The following is a 23,872-nucleotide window of genomic DNA, read 5'->3' on the forward strand; positions in this document are numbered from 1 at the left end:
GGGAGCAATGACGCACAGCTGCAGTGCTGTGCGTTACCTCAGTGAAGCTGAATGCTTCTGCCGCCTGACGACTTCTGTACTTCTAGCTCTGTGAGGAGAACGGCGGCGCGGCTCCGGGGGTGGATGCCCAGTAAGAACCTGCGTTCACCCCCTCTGGAGCTAATGGTGTCCAGTAGCCGAGGAAGCAGAGCCTATCTTTGACAAGAAGGTCTGCTCCTCTCTCCTCAGTCCCTCGATGCAGGGAGCCTGTTGCCAGCAGTGCTCCCTGTGAAAAAGTAGTAAAAGGTAGAAAAAAAAATCCAAACAAAAATGCTTCTAGGCAGAGAACTCTGGAGAGCTCTCTGCAGTGCACCCATCTTGCTCTGGGCACAGTGTAAAACTGAGGTCTGGAGGAGGGGCATAGAGGGAGGAGCCAGTGCACACCCAGAGTCCAAAGCTTTCTTAAAGTGCCCTATCTCCTGCGGAGCCAGTCTATTCCCCATGGTCCTTACGGAGTCCCAGCATCCTCAAGGACGTTAGAGAAAGTATGATCACTGACCATATAAAGCAGGGATGGGGAACCTTCGGCGCTCCAGCTGTTGTTGAACTACACATCCCAGCATGCCCTGCAACAGTTTTAGCATGGCCAAATAGCAAACCTGTAGCAAGGCATGCTGGTATGTATAGTTCAACAACAGCTGGAGGACCGAAGGTTCCCCACCGCTGATATATAGTATGGATTCCTACAGTGAGATAGAATATCTTATTTAAATCACACTATCAGTTAGAACTTATCAATTGGATGTGTGTAGTTTAGTTTAGTGGAGAAAAGGTTTCCACAAAGATGCAAACAAAAAGGGGCCACAAGCCCACGCCAGGGCACACCTGCAAGTTAATTTTTAAAAGGTAACTTTTAATAATTAATTTTAAAAAATGTACTAGGCATTATGCTCCATATAAAAAAAAGTTAATACTGCATTGTATGGTAAATCTAGCATAAATTTTATTATTTTCTAAATAGTGAAAATATCTATAGAAATTAGGCATCAGGAAAGACTCCAAAGACATTTATCTCTTAACAGATGAATGTCAGGAGGTATGGCCGCTCTACGCACCACTACTTGCTCTGTAATTATACAGAGTTATAAGGTTAAGGTTCTCAAACTCGGTCCTCAGGACCCCACACAGTACATGTTTTCCAGGTCACCCAGCAGGTGCACAGGTGTATTAATTACTCACTGACATTTTAAAAGGTCCATAGGTGGAGCTAATTATTTCACTTGTGATTCTGTGAGGAGACCTGCAAAACATGCACTGTGTGGGGTCCTGAGGACTGAGTTTGAGAACCTGTGGTGTAGAGAGATTGTTGGAGTCTTTATGTACTCCTTTAGCCTTTTTTCACCATTAGTGAATATCAAGACAGGGTGTGTACTTCAATCAAAATAAACAACCTATAATTGTATGGATAATGTATTTTTTACTTGAAACTTGTATATAATTCTTTCTGAAAGATTCAAGCATTATGCAATACAATTTACTGGCTCATTTATTCTGTGGTCATTCATACCTCATCCCTGACTCTACACCGTTTATCTACCACTGTTCTCTACATTCTTTACCTTAACCCTTATAACCGCTGAGATGAGTCCATGATCCTGCTTACTGTTCAGGCCACATAATCCACCCTTACCCCAATTACATTGGGGTCTACCCAATCTGGCTTTACGCAAACCAGCAAGGCCCGGGCTTCACCTTTGTCCAGGGCCGGATTAAGGTCTGTGGGGGCCCCTGGGCAACATACTTGTGGAGGCCCCTATCAATGAAAGCGATATAGTGGCGATTAACAACATAACAAGTATTGAAAATAGCAATCATTTTCTTATATATGTAAAAAAATAATAATAATATATATATTTATTAGTTGTTATGTGCATATGCACTAATTAATCCTAGTTTATACTGTAAAATCATAATTATTATTGAATCAGTCAGTCATTCTTCCTAAAGGGTTATTAGTAATAACCTCTTAGAAAGAATGACTGATTCAATAATAATTGTGATTTTACTGCTTAAACTACAGTAGGCTTTATTACTGCATATGCATTAACCACAATTAATAAGATGATGATTATTAATTATTATTATTATTTTTTTACATATTTAGGAAAAATATTGCAATATTACAGACTAGAGAGGCAGCAGAACTACTATATAAAAACACGGTTTACTACTTTCCTGTGCCCTGTCATCCTTCCTGGTCCATGCAGTATTGCACCACAAGGGATAGGTGGGTCCGGTGTAGCCGACCAATACAAAGCCACCCGCCACCACCCGTCAGCTGGGGCTGCTAAAGTCAGAGCTGTGAGTGAAATGGTGCTTCGCTCACTCAGCTGTCACATTATCATCCCAGTGGCTGCAGACGGATCTGTGGCAGTGAGTACTGTGAGTGTGTCGCGGAATTTGACTTCCTGCTAGACTGACTGTGCACTGTGTGCACAGCAATGAGCAGCTCCTCGGCGGCCACACAGAGGGGAGAATGGAGACACGGCTAACTGCTGTGTTCCGCTGTAATAGTGGCAATGTCCGATTTGAGGGACAGTATGTGGGGGTCCCGGGACGACCGCCCCTGTCGCCCCTCCTTTAATCCGGCCCTGCCTTTTTCACACTTTCTAGGGTTCTGCATTATGGCCTGCACAAAAATGAAAGCAAACCTTTGGACTGCTACCCTACCACCACTGCCCCAAGCACTCTGTTGCCTAGTATGACTAATATAATCTACCTTACTGCAACTTGGGACTCCTCAGCCATCCTCTCCACTGCTTCCATGCATCATATACAGATGTGTCCTCATACATCTAGCCTCAATACGCCATGCACCATGAGATGCCTGGCGCGAGTGAGCCATCCACTCCCAGGTAGCCCTGCTAACGTCGGGCATCTTTTTATTTTGCTAAAACGGCTCCTTATTCGCATTGCTATATGATATCCAAGCAGTTTATGCTGAATGAAATGATATGCAGCATGCATAGATTCTGTGTTCAACTGCGGCTCTATCTGCATACGAATGCTACGTTAGTGTTTTCCAGGATATCACTGTAATGTAGCATTTTGTATCAGATACGGTAGCGCACAGAATATAGGCATGCAGCATATCATTTTAATCAGCAGAGTCTGCTTGTGCGTCTATTTCGCGTAAAGATGTGAATAAGATGCATTTTCGGGAGAAAACACATAAAAGATGCCCGGCATTCGCAAACACACTCACGACTCAGTGCAACTAGAAGGGCTGTTTAATGTGACTCCAGTAACAATGTAGGAGGACACATCTGTAGGTTTGTTTGTCCATCACTGTGCTCCACGTCTATGAATTGCCCTTGGGTAGGACGAGAACACGTGCAACTGATACTTCTGGGGATTTCATGTGATGCTTTTTGTATTCTGTATTTCTCCATTATTGATCACATGGGCATATATGGTTTAAGACCATTGTCACCTGAGTAGTGAGCCTAATATGTCTGCCTCGCATGGTACTTTTGTTGGTGGGAGGACAGATTAATTGAACTAGTTATTGTACTGTAAATTATATTTCACAGTTTGCACCTACTGCAACATATGTAGTGTGCCCAAGATGGCTGCCTTTGGTAGGGTGAACATGAATCAAAATTGTATTTTATTTTTTCCATTAACCCACTAACTACTGTAGTGCACGCAAGATGGTTGCACAAAGTAACCGCTGAGCTTAGGAACGGATATTGTTAAAAAGACAATGTCGACACCACAATATCAGTTATGTCGACATTGTTAAAATGTCGCTAGGCAATGTGTCAACATTCTCAGAATGTCAACAGGAGAAATGTCAACATGGTCATAATGCTAATATTAGGGTTAGGCTGCGATGGGAAGCATTAGGGTTAGGCACTAGAGGGAGGATCAGGGATAGGGATTAAGGTTGGGGGAGAAATACTCTCTGGAACGTCGGCGAATAGGAGGTCTGTCCCAGAAGTTACAGTCACATGACTGCCGGGGCCTGAAAGACTCTACTGGAGCCGCTGTTGTGAGCAAGTAAGTTACTCCTGGGCCACCAGGGCTGATTCTGTATAGAGACATTCTAACATGTTGACATTTCATCACTGACTACAGGCCCGTATTCACGGGCAGATCTTATGAGAGATGTGAGCTGAGCGAACCGTTCAGCACACATCTCTCCCCCCGCTCAGCACAGCCCGATGTGTGCTGAGTGTGCGGGGCGCTCATTTCACCCAGCGGGTGAAGTGAGCGACCTGCTAGATTGGCCTGCATGCAGGCCAATCTAGCACCAGCGATAGCGATGAGGGGTACACACGGAGTGACCGCTGCTTAAAATCTAAGCAATCTAGTCAGATTGCTTAGATTTTAAGCAGCGATCGCTCCGTGAGTACCCCCCTTACATGATGAATATCTACATTATGACTGGTGACATACCATACCAAACCAATGGAGAGAACATAAAATATGAATTCAATTACTTCTTTTAAGGATTCAATATAAATCTTTAATCCTAAGACTACATGTTATGTATGAGCAGACCACTTACCTTTGCAGAGGTTTCAAACCATGAAACAAAACCATTTTCTTTACAGAAGTGATCCATCTGAGAAGGACTTTGCAGGTTATTCTCCTTTTTTTGATCACATTTGTTGGCAAGAAGAATGGCTGGTATGGGACCACCACTGGGAAGGTAGACTTTGCTATCCAGATCAGATTTCCACTTGGTGATCGCTTCAAAGGTTGACCCTCTTGTCACATCAAACACAACCATGGCCCCCACTGCCTCCTTGTAATATACTCTTGTCATGTTCCCAAACCGCTCTTGTCCTGTAAAATACATACGATAAGATCATACAAGCAGGGTTAACATGGACTAAGAGATTGAAGTTTTAATTCTATGTAATCTAAGTATATGTCTGTTCTGAGAAAAGAGGAGGTCAGAGTTTTTAGTACATACATAGGATACATACAGTACTATAGCAAGATAAAACTCAGATTTCACACAGAACTGGTTTCTGTGATTATTCCTTCTGGGATATCTTTGGTAGATTGTTTTATAAACTCTAATTAGGCTTATATTTCTATACTAATTAGGCTGCAGACCAAAAGAGTTTCACTACATGTCAGGAGATTGCTCGAACGTGTCTCGTTATGGAACTTTGGGGACAAAAACAGCCTTGAAAACCTCTGTAAACAAGACATTTTCTAAAACAAGAAAACACAATTACACTTCGTAACTTTGTAAGGAAAACCATACTGTATAAGTTTTCTGCAAAACACAACTGCAAAAACCCTTTACTTTAAGATTTGTATATTGCCTCATAGGGATATAAAGAATAAACTGGTGCCATGTGAGGTTGCACTGTTGTAAATGCCTGATCGGCATGCTATGAATATTCCCAATTTATACTGTGTCCAGTGGCGGCTCCAGAGATGGGGCTGCAGCGCAGTCCAAAATTCAGATAGGGGAGCCACACCAACTGCCAGTGAGTCCTGGTTGGCGATGTTTGACTGCAATTGGAGGGCAGTTTATGTGGCTCCTCCAACTGAATTATGGACTGTGCTCAGTGGCGGAACTTGTAAGTGGTGAGCCCAGGTGCAAAAATTAAATTTGGGCCCCCATCCTCCACCCCAACCCAAGTTAAGATGCCACTGCAGTGGGCAACAGGAAGAGGCAAAGCAGGGGCAAACATAAGATTTCTAGAGGGGGGTTTCCAAATACAATCCACAATCTCCCACTCTGCGGAATAGTGGAGCAAGTGCAGGAGTGTAGAAGAACCTAGTACCAACTTTGGACATTAATGTACACATTAATCTTTTTATACACAGGATACTGTATGGAATACAGTTAATATTTAACACTATAGATGGGCTATAGTATACGCTGTATCAAACATATTTAAATAATATAAGTAAAAAGTCAGGAAAAGGTTAAACAGCCCATAAGAAATAAATAAATACTAACATATAAAAGAACCAGTAGGAGACAGAAATGCACTTTCTAAACACATTCTCCCAACTCATGGTGAGGGACCTGTTTCTTTTTACTGACAGCTACTCTCTGGTCCTGTGCACTGATTGAGGGCTCAGATCCACGCACACAGAAAAACTGGAAGAAGCTGCTGCTATCATTGGTCATGTGCAGCAGCTCTGCTCTGTTCCTTAAACTACATGTTGTGGTGGCAGCCCAAGTAATTGTATTATATACTATTGCTATTGTTGACATAATTTCAGCAGCCTGCCAAGAGGAGGGGGTTTCTGGGCAACTGGAAACCCCCTCTGCATTTTCCTTTGCGGAGGGTGACAGCGTAAGGCAGGGAGAGGCAGAGGTTGACAAAGAGAGGCAGAGGGTGACAACGGAAGGCAAGGGGAGGGAGTGGGTGACTGTTGAATTCAGGGGATGCAGAGGGTGACATTAGGAGTCAGTGGGTGACAGGGGAACAAGCACAATGTCCTGTGTGGTGTGTAGAACATGGGGCATGTACCTTGGTGGGGGCAGGAACACAACAGCCTCTGCTCTGCCTGTGACACGGGCCCCCACCCTTGTGTTCTCCTCAGTTTGGCACTGGGTCAGGAAGACTCTGACAGTGTCAGTTACACCTTTAATTCACAGACCGTAGTGAATCAGAAAAATAAAATGTACAGCTGTCTGTTAATTAGAGGCAGTACTCCTATCAGTCAGGCACACACTAGGACAGCCCTTCCTACCAAAGGTAAGGGTCAGGTCCCTCAGGTAGTAGGGCCCATCCTGCTCTCTGCACAAGGCCATTCATCTGATATTGCTCAAAATGCCCTGTGGGGGAGGGGGAGGCATGGCATAATTTATTGCTTGTTTGGGCTTGAGTTAGTCCTTAGTCCTCAGGGGCCTGGTGCAATGCCCCTGCTGCCCCAATGGTAGTTCCGCCTCTGACTGTGCTGCAGCTGGAGCCACCTTTGATTATGTCTGACCAACCAACAACCATTGCATAAATATTGCAATTATGTCAACATCAGTTACTGGACCACCAGATCACAACTAATCATAGCCTGTACAGCTGTAACACTGACTGTATTTTATAATGTGGTGGACCACTATGTGAGACTGAGCATTGTGTGTGACAAGTACAACCTGTATACACCATGGCAGGATGTCTACCAGTGGATGGAATTGTGCATCTGGACGAAAACAAGGTATCTTATGTTACTCTAGAAAATCATATTGATTGGATTCTGGTCTGCTGACAGAGGAAAATAAACATGGCACATGGATGGCATCAGTATCATGCTTGTCAAACCACCGAGCAAGCACAGTGTTTGTGGATGGGGACATTGTCACCCTAGAGCAAGGTTATTCAACATTTGGCCCTACAGCTGCTGTGTAATTGCACATCGCAGCAAACTCTGCTATTAGGGCATGCTAACACTGTGGCAGTGCATGTTGTGATGTGTAGTTCCATTATTATTATTTATTTATTAGCAGTTTCTTATATAGCGCAGCATATTCCGTTGCGCTTTACAATTAGAACAACAGTTATAGAACAAAACAGGGCAAAGACAGACATAGCGATAGGAAGGCTCTGCTCGCAAGCTTACAATCTATAGGGAAATAGGCATTGATACACAAGGATAGATGCAACCTGTTACATAATGTTTCCCCAGATTGCTAGGTTCTTAGTGGGTTGTATGATATGATCACCCAGCAATGTTGGAAGACAAAATGTGAGGTTATGTGGACTGTGCAGAGGGGATGTAACTGGATAGGGAAGCATTGAAGGTTATGTGGGTGTGGGTCAGGAATTTGATAGGCTTGTCTGAAGAGATGAGTTTTCAGGGAACGTTTAAAGGTTTGGAGACTAGTGGAGAGTCTTATTGTGCGTGGGAGGGCATTCCACAGAGTGGGTGAAGCCCGGGTAAAGTCCTGTAATTTTGAGTGGGAACAGGTAATACATCTGGATGAGAGACGCAGATCTTGTGCAGAGCGGAGGGGTCTGGTAGGGAGATATTTTGAGATGAGTGAGATGTAGTATGATGGTGCAGTTTGTGTAATAGCCTTGTATGTAAGTAAAAGTAATTTATATTTGACACGGTAGATAACTCACTTAAAGTTGGAGTATACCTTGCCTTCTAAAGTGAAGTACAGCTATCAGAATCCACCAGAAAATGTCACCTCACCAGAACCTTTAACTGCTGAAAACAAGCACTCTGATACTTTAGGCTGGTGTCACACATACGCTCAGCAATTTGTCAAGAACATGTATAATTTGTGTGTGAACACCACCCCTCATCCTATGCTTGTGCTCTCTGCACTGCTGGACTTGAGAATATGCAGTGCCAGGACTGATAAACAGTGTAATACACTGCAACCCAACTGATGTCTTGCACAGTTCCACTTCAGATTAAACTGCTTGCTCCACAGGTTGCAATAGTCTTTTGGCCGCTTGTATGCCATGTCCTTGATTTAATGCATGGGTACCAAATTCCTCAAGTATGTACTGTTGCGCTTTGATGTTTTTTTCCCTCACTGATCCATGCTCACATAACCTTAGACGATGCTGCTTGCCACAAAATAAAAAAGTTGAATTGTATTGGTTACTGTATCTCAATACAGTAGCAGGGTGTTTCTGCGCCAGCATGTCCAGACCCTGGTGCATGTGACATCACACAAGCAGCGCTGAGATAGTTCCAGGAACAGGAAGATGCCAGACCCATCCTAAGGCACTTCGAAAGATTGTGGCAGGATGAATCCAGGGTTCCATCAGTTTAGCAACTGTGCAGTCCATCAGATTTGCGCATTGGGCAGCGGCACTGGTCATACAGCCCTCAGTACAGCAATTCTAAATCACCCTTAGTATCTGAGGTGTACTCTTTAAAACATGCAAGCTATAACTGTAGACCAGGGGAGTCCAAATTAAAACCCACTGGCCAAGTTCAGCCCTCCACCTGCTCCAATGCGTCCCGCTGTCTAGACCACAGTTTGGAGTCTTCAAGCCACTGCTACACCACTGCACCTCCACTACAGTGAGTGAGAAGAGCTGCGTGCTCCCTGCTGGAGATACAGGCAGAGCAGACAACATCCCCTGAGTGGTAGCAGCCTGCACAGGTTTAATGCCCCTAGGCCGTTTCCCAGGCCTCCCACCTAGCAGCAGAGACAGAAATGGGATGTAGTGATTGGGATTTTATATGATTGAGGAATGGCACTGGCGACTATATGGGTGTGGATCATAGAGTCAACAATAACTAGGTCGACTGATTAGGTCGACACAGTCATTAGGTCGACACTGAAAAAGGTCAACATAAGGTTTTTTTCTTTTCTTTTGTGTTTTCTTCGTTAAGTGACCGGGAACCACAATTCGTGCACTGTATTCGCTTGCCATGCTTCGGGCAAGGTGCCTCGCTCCGCTACTGCTGCGCTCAGCACATGGTACTATTCCCAATCGTAGTCCATGGTGGATGGTAAAGTATGAAAAAGTTCAAAAAAAAATGAAAGAAATTTGTGTGTGTGTGAAGAACTCATGTCGACATTTTTCCATGTCGTTCTAGTGACCAAGTCGACCTAACGCATGTCGACCTAAAGACCAGATCCCGACTGTATATCAGCAGAAAGTATTTACATGCTTCAAGACTACCGATTCATAATAGGCTGCTCCACAATTATGTTTTGCATTCTGTTGCTGTTTTAGGTGTGAAACAAATGTATACAGAGCAACAGCATTGTTGCAACAAATAAGAACAAAACAATTGTGGCTGCCTGCCAAATTCTAATCTTGTAAAAAAATAAAAAATAAAAACAAGTGGGGTAATCTAAAAAGATACATAGGAGATTTTTCTTTTGACCTTCCTGGAGAGTTATGCCAAAAAGAAACGTAATTTTTATAGGAAACATAAGTGGACAAGACCAATACAACAAACATGTAAACATTCTTTGATGCATTAAATCGGTAGAGAAATATTTAAAAAATGTTTGTAACTTCTTCAGGACATTTCTTTTAAATCAAGAAAAACGGTTTAATCCAATTAGCACATGGCTTGGGACTGCCGATTACACTAGAGGTTAAAATGGGTCAATTCAACACAATTCCATTGTCAAATCCTTATTTCAAAAGGTCTTGTTAAATTTGGTTCATTGATTAACACATGGCTGAGTACATCTAAACAAAAATAGGATTTTTATTGCCTACCTGTAAATCCTTTTCTCGTATTCCATAGAGGATACTGGGGTTCCATTTAGTACCATGGGGTATAGACGGGTCCACTAGGAGCCATGGACACTAAGAATTTGATAGTGTGGGCTGGCTCCTACCTCTATGCCCCTCCTACCAGACTCAGCCTAGGAAACTGTGCCCGAGGTGACGGACATACTTTGAGAGAATGATATGAAGGAGAGTGGTGAGATTCCGAACCAGCACACACAAACCAGAGGAAAGCTATGCTAACCCAACTGAAAACAGGAACAGCAACATCTGAACCAACAATACTTAACCAAGTAACAGTGCAGGAAGAACGAAGCACCGGGTGGGCGCCCAGTATCTTCTACGTACTATGAGAAAAGTATTTATCGGTAGGTAATTTTAAAATCCTATTTTCTCTTACGTCCTAGAGGATACTGGGGTTCCATTTAGTACCATGGGGATGTACCAAAGCTCCCAAACCAGGTGGGAGAGTGCTGAGGTTCCTGCAGAACTGATTGACCAAACTGAAGGTCCTCAGAGGCCAAAGTATTTGAACTTGTAGAACTTAGCAAACGTGTTCGAACCAGACCAAGTAGCCGCTCGGCAGAGCTGTAAAGCCGAGACACCCCGGGCAGCCGGCCAGGAGAAACCCTCCGACCTCGTAGAGTGGGCCTGTACAGATTTTGGAACCGGCAAACCTGCCGTGGAATAAACATGCTGGATAGTGAGCCTGATCCATCGTGCAATTGTCTGCTTTGATCTGACAATTTTATTGGGATCATAGAGAACGAACAGCGAGATGGATTTCTTGTGACGATCAGTCCTCTTTACGTATACCTTCAAAGCCCTTACAACATCCAAAGACTTTGAAGTAGCAGAGGTGTTGGTGACAACCAGAACCACAATAGGTTGGTTGATGTGAAACGCAGACACAACTTTAGGAAGAAATTGCTGATGAGTTCTGGGTTCAGCTCTGTCCTCATGGAAAATTAAATAGGGGCTTTTGTGAGACAAAGCCCCCAGCTCAGACACACGTCTTGCTGAAGCCACGCCAACAGTGTGATGGTCTTCCACGTAAGATATTTTACGTCCACTACGATTGGAGGAACTGTAGCACCAAATTTAGATCCCAAGGTGCCGTGGGAGGCACAAAGGGAGGTTGGATGTGCAGAACACCTTTCAAGAACATCTGGACCTCAGGGAGAGAAGCCAATTATTTTTGAAAGAAAACGGAGAGAAGGCTGAAATCTAGACTTTTATGGAGCCCAAACGTAGGCTCACACCCACACCTGCCTGCAGAAAAACAGGAAACGTCCCAAGTGAAATTCCGCCACAGAATAATTTCTGCACTCACACCAAGAGACGTATTTCTTCCAAATACGGTGGTAATGTTTAAACGTTACCCCCTTCCTGGCTTGGATCATAGTCGGGATAACTTTGTTAGGGATCTCTCCTGGCTAGAATCAGCCGTTAAACTTCCATGCCATCAAACGTACCCGCGGTAAGTCCTGATAGATGAACAGGCCCTGTTGCAGAAGATCCTCACGAAGGAGGTAGAGGCCACGGATCTTCGAGGAGCATCTCCAGAAGGTCCGCGTACCAGGCCCTTCTTGGCCAGTCTGGAGCAATGAGTATTGCCTGAACCTTTTTCCTTTTTATTCTTTTTAGAATTCTTGGGATCAGAGGAAGTGGAGGAAACACATACACCATCTGATAGACCCATGGAGTCGTCAGAGTGTCTACCGCCACTGCCTGTGGGTCTCGATCTGGAACAATACCGCTTGAGCTTATTGTTGAGACGAGAGGCCATCATGTTGATTTGTGGATATCCCCATCGATGTGTGAAGCACTTGAACACTTCAGGGTGAAGGCACCACTCCACCGGGTGCAGGTCCTGTCTGCTGAGGAAGTCTGCTTTCCAGTTGTCTACTCCCGGAATGAAGACCGCTGACAACGCCAGTGTTTTTTTCTGCCCAGAGGAAAATTCTTGACACCTCTGACATTGCTGCTCTGCTTTTCGTTCCGCCCCGTCTGTTTATGTATGTCACTGCCATCACATTGTCCAACTGGACCTGAATGGCCTGATTTTGAAGATGATGTGAGGCCTGCAGAAGGGCGTTGTATATGGCCCTGAGTTCCAGAATGTTGATTGGATGGATGACTTCCTGACTTGACCATCTTCCTTGAAACTGCACCCCCTGGGTGACTGCTCCCCAACCTCTGAGGCTTGCGTCCGTGGTTAACAGGATCCAGTCCTGAATCCCGAACCTCCGACGCTCAACGAGGGAGAAGGGAGACCCTGGCTTTTGGCGACAGACGGATCCTTTGGTGCATGTGAAGATGTGATCCGGGCCATTTGTCCAACAGATCGAGCTGGACGGGTCTTGCGTGAAATCTTCCGTACTGAAGCGTCTCGTAAGAGGCCACCATTTTCCCCAGAAGGCGAATGCATAGATGCACAGATATCAGAGTTGGCTTGAGGACATTCCGAACCATCGACTGGATCACCATTGCTTTTTCCAACGGAAGGAACACTCTCTGCGACTCTGTGTCCAGTATCATTCCCAGGAATAGAAGCATCCGTGTGGGCTCTAGGTGAGATTTCGGGAGGTTCAGAATCCACCCGTAATCCTGGGGAAGTTTGGTTGAGAGACCAAGGCTGTCCAGCAACCTCTCCCTGGACGGCGCCTTTATCAGAAGATCATCCAGGTACGGAATTATATTCACTCCCTGTTTACGGAGTATAAACATACTCTCTGCCATCACTTTGGTTAATACCCTCGGTGCCATGGAGAGACCAAATGGCAGGTCCTGGAACTGGTAGTGCCAGTCCTGCAATGCAAACCGTAGATAAGCCTGATGAAGCGGCCAGATTGGAATGTGAAGGTACGCATCCTTGTTATCCAGAGACACTAGGAATTCCCCTTCCTCCAGACCTGAGATTACTGCTCTCAGAGACTCCATATTGAACTTGAACACTCTTAAGAACGGGTTCAAGGACTTGAGGTTCAGGAACGGCCGTACCGAACCGTCCAGCTTCGGTACTACAAACAAGTTGGAATAGTACCCCTTGTTGTGCAGATGAGGTGGAACTGGAACAATTACTTGAGTCTGTACCAGTTTTTGTATGGCATGCCTCTTGTGAAACTGGTAAGCCTGATTTGAAGAATCTGTGAGGCGGGAGCTCTTGGAACTCCAGTATGTAGCCCTGGGATATAAGATCTATGCCCCAGGGATCCCGGCACAAATTTGACCAGATGTGACTGAAGAATTTTATAGTCGGGCTCCAACCTGAAAGCCCTCCAGGCATCGCGGTCCACCGTCATGCTGAAGGCTTTGAGGAAGCAGATCTTGAGCTCTGTTCCTGAGCACCTGCACTTGCTGGTGTGCGTGGTTTACCTATTGCGCCTCTGGAGTCCGTAGAAGCACCTCTGGATTTGCCCTTAAACTTGGCTGTCCGAAAGGACTGTAAATTTGAAGCTGAATAAGCTTTCCTGGCCGGGGGAGCTGCGCAAGGAAGATACGTAGACTTACCTGCAGTAGCTTTGGAGATCCATTTGTCTAGTTCATCTCCAAACAAGGCCTCTCCTGTGAATGGTAGGCCTTCCACGCCTTTCCTGGAGTCCGCATCAGCAGTCCACTGGCGTAGCCACAAGCCCCTGCATGCCGACACTGCCATAGTAGTGGTGAGTGCATTAAGCAAGCCTCTCTCCAGGGGCGTTTCTACAGGAGGGGGCCCCTCCTCTGCACGGCATTGTGCCGGAGTCTACTGTGCATGTGCAGGTCTCCAGAAACGTGGCGCCTGCCATGATCCGGAGACCAATTTGGCTACCGCGCATGTGCGGCAGCCATTTTGGCTGCGATTTCTGGTGCAATCAAAGCTCCCGACGCTGGACTCCGGAAAGGTAAGTATTAAAATGGATGCAGTGTAGGCCCCCCCTGGACCCAGGGGCCCGTGTGCACTGCACTCACTGCACCCATTATAGAAATGCCAATGTCTCTCTCTTTTATGGCTTCCACCATAAAGTTCGCAGAGTCCTGTATATGCTGCAGGAGTAAAACAACATCCTCCCTAGACAAGGAATCTAACCCCTCAATTAGGTTACCTGACCATTTAGCAATGGCTTTTGTGATCCATGCACATGCAATAGTGGGTCTCTGGGCCACCCCAGCAGCTGTGTACAATGATTTGTGTGTAGTCTCAATTTTACGATCAGCCGTGTCTTTTACGGAGGCTGCACCAGGGACAGGCAATACAATATTTCCTGACAGCCTAGAGACTGATGCGTCCACTATTGGTGGATTTTCCCATTTATTCCTATCCTCCAGAGGAAAAGGAAAAGATGAGAGCAGCCTTTTAGGGATTTGAAATTTCTTATCAGGATTACCCCACAGTTCTTCAAACAGGGTATTCAATTCCTTTGACGCAGGAAAAGTGACTGAGGACTTCTTTTTTTACATTAAAATAAGATTCCTCACACTCCTATGACACCTTATCAGGAATTTGCAGAACATGTCTGATAGCCTCTATAAGAGCCTATATTCCCTGTGACAGTGTAGCATTCCCCCTCCAAATCCACCTCGCCCTCCTCCATGTCTAACCCATCAGTCAGACTGCAGGATATGGGCAAGAGATCATTTTTGCGGACAAATGGGAGGGGATTGAGACACTGGTTTGGGGACAGAGTCTCTATTCATAAACTCATCCACAATTTGTCTTAAGTATTGCGTCTTTTTCTCATTGCGGGATAATTTCGTAGAAATATTGGAGATCATTCCTTTAATGGAATTAACCCACTCCGGTTCAGCCCCGCTATTCTGGGAAGGTGCACTGCCCTGAGTACCCAGTAGTGAGCCCCCTGGTGAAGAGGAACACTCCGCTGTACAAGAAACACACTCTTTGCCTGACATAATGTAAATGTGACAGCACACACAATCGCAGACTAAGTACCCTGCAGAGGGAAAATGGCGCTGGTGAACTGCTGGATCTGCTCATAGTGAAGGCCCCGCCCCTTAAATGGAGCACGGTCTTCTCGCTTTTTTATGGCTGGGGTAATCTGGTGCTGAAAATGGAGAAAACTGTTTTAAGCCTGTTTTTGCCAGTGTGGGTACTGCGTATAGTGTACTGAGATGCAGCTGTGTACTGTGTCTGGAGACGCATTCCACCCCGGTTAGAAGCTGTGCGTCTCCATACCCTCACACCGCCATAATGGCCAGCACCCCGCTAACCAGGATGCCGACTTAGTACTCACCACTCTTCATTCTTCTGACTCTGTTAGGGGTGGCGGCGTGCTGCGGCAATGTACGCTCGCCGTGGTGGGGCTTGCGAATAGTTCCCTCAAGAGCTCAGTGTCCTGTCAGCGGGGAACGGGACCATTAACCCTTCAAGAGGTTGGGGCCCCCCCCCCTTCCCTCCTAAGTCCCACGAAGCAGGCAGGCTGCTGCCACCCAGCCCTGCCTGAAAATAGCAAACATATAAAATAAATGCAGAAAACTCTTCAGGAGCTTCCATAAGCGTGACCGGCTCCTCCGGGCACATTTTCTAAACTGAGTCTAGGAGGAGGGGCATAGAGGGAGGAGCCAGCCCACACTATCAAATTCTTAAAGTGCCCATGGCTCCTAGTGGACCTGTCTATACCGCATGGTACTAAATGGAACCCCAGTATCCTCTAGGACGTAAGAGAAAATACAAACAGTTACAAAACTAAAAAAAAATAGAAAGGTATGTGACACGAAAGAGCTTATATTAAAATTGTAATCATTCATATTTACTGTGTAGTCTAAAGGGCCCCATACACTACAGCAACATGTAGGACCCTCATGTCGCATAAGATTTCCCTTGAATCGCCCGGCAGCTTCCCGGGTGGCAGGATCGCATACGATACATCGTATGCGGACCTTTTGCATACGATGCATCGTATGCAATTCCAGCCATGCCTGTGGTATCCGAGATATCATAAGTGCAGCAATTACGACCTAGGGGCTCCGATCCCATGATCACGGGACCGCGCATCTGATCGGATGTAAAACACATCAGATTTGCCACTTTTCATCCGATTTATCGGCCCGAAAGGTCGAAATCAAATGAAATCGGGCATTATCGTTCTAATGCATGGGGCCCTTTAGATTCCATAAATTCTGCAGTCCCAACCTAAAAGAAAGCTTAAGTTTGAATTTGAGCAAATTGTTTGTTACAATTTTCTCCTGATTAGGCCAAGTTTGATAGAATGATTTGTAGCCAGATAATTAGACGGGTCACTTTAGACAGCACACTCATCTCCTGGTATACTGCTTGTGTGTAGTCAGTGGCCTGTGAATACACACTACAAGGCCACTTCTAATTAGTGCACTTCAGCCGGGTGTGGATCACAGGGTCGACCACACTTAGGTCAACAGTGTCTAGGTCGACCACTATTTGTCGACAGTAAGTAGGTCGACATGGTCTCTACAAAAGGTCGAAATGAGTTTAAAAAATAAATAAAAAAATTGGTGTCGTTTTCTCCGTACAGTGACCAAGAACCCCAATTAGTGCACCGCTTTGCCCGCCATGCTTTGGGCATGGTGCCTTGCTCCGCTGCGCTTGGCACAGGTTATCGTTCCTAATTGTAGTCCACGTGGATCGTAAAGCATGAAAAAGTTCAAAAAAAATTAAAAAGAAATGTGAAAAACCGTTTCAGCCACAACCATTGCTAACAAAGGGCCCGATTCCGATTCGGTATTGAGCATTCGGTATTGAGCATGTGCAGGGAAGTGGCTGTGCAATACCGCAAAACTAAAATGCTAATGCAACAGGAAAAAATACCCTCCTGCCAGCATCTGTGATGCCAGTGTTGCGTCCAAAGATACAGCATTGGATCATCATTCCGACCATCAGCTGTAGCCCTCGCCCATCTGCACAAGACTAACCTTACTCAGATTGGTAGTGGGAACTTCTCTGCCAGGTTCAGGGAGTTTCCATCCGATGATGTAGACCTGACAATGCATTTTGTAGAAAGGTCCTGGTAACCACCCCCACTGCAAGTGATCACGCAGTACCTGTTCTGCACATGCGCAGAATGAGTCCTGCACAGTGTATCCACCATTGGATTTGTATGTAAATCCTTGGGTTTACATACAAATTAGTATCATGCCTAAAGTGCATAAAATTTTGCATGAAGGCATGCAATAGCCATATTCAAGCACTGGCTAAAATAATCTTATTAAAGAGCCCAGTGACTTTCAACATTTCCTCTCATAGAATGCAACCTTTCCGACAAGCCTGTTCATCATATTTCTGCCCTGCTAAACCTGCCCTAGTCAATTGCAAGTGCTGCTATTGTAAAGTGGCAAATTACTAAGTCCAGCTTTCCTCCTGAAGGTTCCCCCCACTTCCTGCATATTAATAAATCCAGCTTTCCTCCCGAAGATTCCCCCACTGCCTGCATATTACCAGGTCCAGCTTTCCTCCCAAAGGTTCCCCCACTGCCTGCATATTACCAGGTCCAGCTTTCTTCCTGAAGGTTCCCCCACTGCCTGCATATTAATAAATCCAGCTTTCCTCCCAAAGGTTCCCCCACTGCCTACATATTACCAGGTCCAGCTTTCCTCCCGAAGGTTACCCCACTGCCTACATATTAATAAGTCCAGCTTTCCTACCGAAGGTTCCCCCACTGCCTGCATATTACCAAGTCCAGCTTTGCTCCTAAAGGTTCACCCATTACCTGCATATTAACAAATCCAGCTTTCCTCCCAATGGTTTGGTTCCCCCACTATCTGTAATGGTCCCAAGACCGACTCTTCACTCTTGAAACTTTTCTAATTCAAATAATTAATGTAAAAGCGAAGGCCACAGAGGAGGGGTAATTACATCACACTGTGTGAAAGATGGTCCAATCAAAGCAGGAACAAGTACCCAATATATTATGAGGAGTTTTGTACACAAGATAAGTAACGTTCAGTTTTGACTTATTCTGCTCTACTTAAAACTATTCCGTTCTGGAGGATGTATTTCACTGAATCTTTGAAAATGAGCAGGAAAGAGCAATTCCATCAAAAAGTAATGTTTACTATCCTTGTTTAATTCTGTCTTTATGTAGTCTGTGGCCCCACCCACTTTATTTACATAAAACAATGTTTCAAATAAATGTAAAATTATATTATAAAACACCAACACATGATCACCATGGTATAGAACAGACACCCATTTACAATGCAATAACAGACCAAAGCCTTATAACCCTTAGATGCACTTTCAGCACTTTGTTCACAAGTATGTCACAAGATGCATAGCAAAATGTTAATCCATGTGAAGTGACTTGTATGTCAAATCCTTTCATATTACTCCAAACTCCCTTTTTATTTCTAAAGTGTTGTTCCACAATGTAATAAAGCAAGCATATAATTATATCACTAGTTTTCATATACATGTATTATTTGTGGCCGTCACTCCATTACCCAAAGCCCATGGGTGAAGGGTGAGCAATAAGTAATAGAATATTTGGTAGTGTCCTGTTTGTTGTATGGGTTCTATTTACCAAGCTAGTGTAAAGGCCCATACACACTGGGCGATTTTGAGCTGAAAGCAGCTCACTTTTGGTGTTTTGAGCTGCTTTCATCTCAAAACCGCCCAGTGTGTATGCCCCGACGATGAACGCTGATGTGCGCCCCCGCTTCATCGCCGGTGTCAGCCATTCATCTACTGGTTTCACCAGCAGATGAACGGCGGGGTGGACGGCTTTCCTGTTATGGAAAGCCATTCACCCCCACTGACATCGCTGGGCAGGGGTGAAAATAGCTGTGTGTGTATGTACTGAGCGATTTTCAGCCCAGCGATGTCAGCGATCATCGCTGTGCATACACGCTGGGCAAAAATGCCCAGTGTGTATGCACCTTAAGACTAATGTACCTAGTTTTCACAATAATATTAGTACAGTGATTGATAACACAAATGACACACATTATGTTGAAATACATGGCAGATCTCAAACTGCACATTATGTACTGATGTTCAGCTGGACAGAAATTGGACATACGTTGCTCCCGAACAGAGTATGTGAAATGTGCATATTTTGCTGTATGCAGAGAGGAATACATATTGTAGTGCCCCTGCACTCTACGTACATGCTTGGTTTGCTGCTAGCATTCATTAAAGGCACATTTGCACCTACCCTATACTGGGTGCAAAAGATGCACTTACCCTTAACTCGGTGTGGTCTGCAGTTCTCTCATTAATCTTTGCCTATGTGAGAACACCCTGTTAAGTCTCCTCAGTCAGAAATATTACATGTAGACTCAATCAAAGTGAATATAACTCCGTATCCCATTTCTGCACGTGTGCAGTTGTGGTGCATGCGGAGTGTGAAAACACACAAGACACATTATACAAACAGGCAGCATAGGTTCGTTCAACTGTGCATGGGCCCCAGTGTGAGGGGATCAGGGGACAATATTGTAGTAAACTTACTTTCTATATAAGGCAGTGAGGAGAAACTGGAGGTCCTCTGACCCATCAACTGCGGATTCCAGGAACTACTTTATTGTCAAATTTCTTTGCTATACTGTAACGCTGTAAAATGGCTGGGGATATATTATTACAGACAGGTGTGTCTTTATTTGAATAAACATTTCAACTTATTATGGAGATTAAGTGGAAAGTGCGGCCCTTTTGAGCATGCAAGGGAGAGTCATCTTGAGGATAATTTATGTGAGATTCCACCATTCATTGTGTATTTTTCTTGACAAATATTATCCTTTACTAAAGTGCTATATAAATATTATTGTTCTTTACAGAGAATATTTAATCATTCACATCAGTTTCTGCGCCAATGGAGCTTAAAATCTAGACTGCCTACTACACAGACACACTAAGGTGTATATTTACTAAAAGTCAATATTAATCTATTTTATCATCATCTTTCCCCGTTTACAAATCAATGAAGCTCGATCTTAATCAAAGTTATGTTTCCAGGGCTAAAACAGACATTTACAAACATTTAAACATTAATCTAAAAAATAATCTGTTAGCAAATGTGCGTTTTACCCCCTGAAACAAATCAATATGAACATGATAAAAAGCAATCAAAATGAACCTTTTGTTGTCAATGCTGTTGTCAGGAGCAACTTCATTTACAGATACAGTATGTGCTTTTGGTGTTTAGGAGGAAACCTGAGCAGACAGCACAGCAATATGCATCAGCAATACTAGCCACTGTGCCATAAAAAAAATCAATAAAACAAAGGTCAAACAGGGATATAATTGCAAACAGATACTTGTGAAGAGCAAATCGATGTGGACAGATACATTCCTGATAGAAATGTAAAGTCTTATAGTTTCTGTAGTGTGTAAAAAGTTGTGATGAGTACATGAATAATTGTAGGCCTAGTTTTGATCTGTAGACAAAGAAACTCATGCGTAGTTAGACTTATGGCAATTTGCTTTGTGTAAAACATGTAACCTATTTAAGTAAACAGTTCTGACACCTGCACCTTGTCTTAACACTTGTAGAGGCAGCACAGGACAGGAAATTAGCATGCAAGCACAGTGCAGGTACCCTACCCTTTCCCCATGCACTTACTGTACAAGTCCTTGCCTGTCGTTTTACTGCAGTGCTTGTATTTATGCCTTGCACTCCCGCAATGGTTCACTGTTGTACATTGTATTTATAGAGGTTACTGTATTTGTTTTTAGGTATAACTCTTGTATGACACTGCATACATCTTGTGGAGGATAATAAGATTTTACTTACCAGTAAATCTATTTCTCGTAGTCCGTAGTGGATGCTGGGGACTCTGTAAGGACCATGGGGAATAGACGGGCTCCGCAGGAGACAGGGCACTTTAAGAAAGAATTAGGACTACCGGTGTGCACTGGCTCCTCCCTCTATGCCCCTTCTCCAGACCTCAGTTAAGGAAACTGTGCCCGGAAGAGCTAACATTACAAGGAAAGGATTTTGGAATCCAGGGTAAGACTCATACCAGCCACACCAATCACACCGTATAACTCGTGATAAACTTACCCAGTTAACAGTATGAACAACAACAGAGCATCAGACAAACCTGATGCAACCATAACATAACATTTATTTAAGCAATAACTATATACAAGTATTGCAGGAGAAGTCCACACTTGGGACGGGCGCCCAGCATCCACTACGGACTACGAGAAATAGATTTACCGGTAAGTAAAATCTTATTTTCTCTAACGTCCTAGTGGATGCTGGGGACTCCGTAAGGACCATGGGGATTATACCAAAGCACCCAAACGGGCGGGAGAGTGCGGATGACTCTGCAGCACCGAATGAGCAAACTCAAGGTCCTCCTCAGCCAGGGTATCAAACTTGTAGAACTTTGCAAAGGTGTTTGAACCCGACCAAGTAGCTGCTCGGCAAAGCTGTAATGTCGAGACCCCTCGGGCAGCCGCCCAAGAAGAGCCCACCTTCCTTGTGGAATGGGCTTTTACTGATTTTGGATGCGGCAATCCAGCCGCAGAATGAGCCTGCTGAATCGTGTTACAGATCCAGCGAGCAATAGTCTGCTTTGAAGCAGGAGCACCCAGCTTGTTGGATGCATACAGGGTAAACAGCGAGTCAGTTTTCCTGACTCCAGCCGTTCTGGCTACATAAATCTTCAAAGCCCTGACTACATCTAGTAACTTGGAATCCTCCAAGTCACAAGTAGCCGCAGGCACCACAATAGGTTGGTTCAAATGAAAGGATGACACCACCTTCGGCAGAAATTGCGGACGAGTTCGTAACTCTGCCCTGTCCATATGGAAAACCAGATAGGGGCTTTTACATGACAAAGCCGCCAATTCAGACACACGCCTAGCCGAAGCTAAGGCCAATAGCATGACCACTTTCCACGTGAGATATTTTAACTCCACGGTCTTAAGTGGCTCAAACCAGTGAGATTTCAGGAAACTCAACACCACGTTAAGATCCCAAGGTGCCACTGGTGGCACAAAAGGGGGCTGAATAGGCAGAACTCCCTTTACAAACGTCTGAACTTCAGGAAGAGAAGCTAGTTCCTTTTGAAAGAAAATGGATAGGGCCGAAATCTGGACCTTTATGAACCCTAATTTTAAGCCCATAGTCACTCCCGCCTGTAGAAAGTGAAGAAAACGGCCCAGTTGGAATTCCTCTGTAGGGGCCTTCCTGGCCTCACACCAAGCAACATATTTTCGCCATATACGATGATAATGTTTTGCTGTCACGTCCTTCCTAGCCTTTATCAGCGTAGGAATAACCTCAACCGGAATGCTTTTTTCCGCTAGGATCCGGCGTTCAACTGCCATGCCGTCAAATGCAGCCGCGGTAAGTCTTGGAACAGACAGGGCCCCTGTTGCAACAGATCCTGTCTGAGAGGCAGAGGCCATGGGTCCTCTGTGAGCATTTCTAGCAGTTCCGGATACCAAGCCCTTCTTGGCCAATCCGGAACAATGAGTATTGTTCTCACTCCTCTTTTTCTTACGATTCTCAGCACCTTGTGTATGAGAGGAAGAGGAGGAAACACATAAACCGACTGGAACACCCACGGTGTCACTAGTGCGTCCACAGCTATCGCCTGAGGGTCTCTTGACCTGGCGCAATACCTTTGTAGCTTTTTGTTGAGGCGGGATGCCATCATGTCCACCTGTGGCAGTTCCCATCGATTTGTAATCTGTGTGAAGACTTCTTGATGAAGTCCCCACTCTCCCGGGTGGAGGTCGTGCCTGCTGAGGAAGTCTGCTTCCCAGTTGTCCACTCCCGGAATGAACACTGCTGACAGTGCTTGCACGTGATTCTCCGCCCAGCGAAAAATTCTAGTGGCTTCTGCCATTGCCACCCTGCTTCTTGTGCCGCCCTGGCGGTTTACATGAGCCACTGCGGTGATGTTGTCTGACTGAATCAGCACTGGTTGGTTGCGAAGCAGGAGGCTCCGCTTGACTCAGGGCGTTGTATATGGCCCTTAGTTCCAGGATATTGATGTGCAGACAAGTCTCTTGACTTGACCACAGCCCCTGGAAGTTTCTTCCCTGAGTGACTGCCCCCCACCCTCGGAGGCTTGCATCCGTGGTCACCAGGTCCCAGTCCTGTATGCCGAACCTGCGGCCCTCGAGAAGGTGAGCACTCTGCAGCCACCACAGAAGAGACACCCTGGCCCTGGGGGATAGGGTGATCAGCCAATGCATCTGAAGATGCGATCCGGACCACTTGTCCAACAGATCCCACTGAAAGGTCCTCGCATGGAACCTGCCGAAGGGAATGGCTTCGTATGATGCCACCATCTTTCCCAGGACTCGCGTGCATAGATGCACCGACACCTGTTTTGGTTTTAAGAGGTCTCTGACCAGAGTCACGAGCTCCTGGGCCTTCTCCTCCGAGAGAAACACCTTCTTCTGGTCTGTGTCCAGAATCATGCCCAGGAAGGGCAGACTCGTCGTAGGAATCAGCTGCGACTTTGGAATATTCAGAATCCAGCCGTGCTGTTGTAACACCTCCCGAGAGTGTGCTACGCTGATCAGCAACTGCTCTCTGGACCTCGCCTTTATGAGGAGATCGTCCAAGTATGGGATAATTGTAACTCCTTGCTTTCGCAGAAGCACCATCATTTCTGCCATTACCTTGGTAAATATTCTCGGTGCCGTGGACAGACCAAACGGCAACGTCTGGAATTGGTAATGACAGTCCTGTACCACAAATCTGAGGTACTCCTGATGAGGTGGATAAATGGGGACATGCAGGTAAGCATCCTTTATGTCC

The 23,872-nt window shown here is 45.2% G+C and overlaps 1 protein-coding gene across 1 annotated transcript in view; it reads right to left on the reverse strand.

The window, feature by feature from the left end:
* RAB32 (RAB32, member RAS oncogene family) overlaps positions 1–23,872 on the reverse strand; it is a 191,855-nt gene that overhangs the window by 21,746 nt on the left and 146,237 nt on the right. Inside the window, exon 2 of the mRNA XM_063917882.1 lies at positions 4,553–4,833. Coding sequence (XP_063773952.1) covers positions 4,553–4,833 — 281 coding nt within the window. The remainder of the gene's footprint in view (positions 1–4,552; positions 4,834–23,872) is intronic.

This window comes from Pseudophryne corroboree, chromosome 4 (assembly GCF_028390025.1).
Source record: "Pseudophryne corroboree isolate aPseCor3 chromosome 4, aPseCor3.hap2, whole genome shotgun sequence".
Lineage (NCBI taxonomy): Eukaryota > Metazoa > Chordata > Amphibia > Anura > Myobatrachidae > Pseudophryne > Pseudophryne corroboree.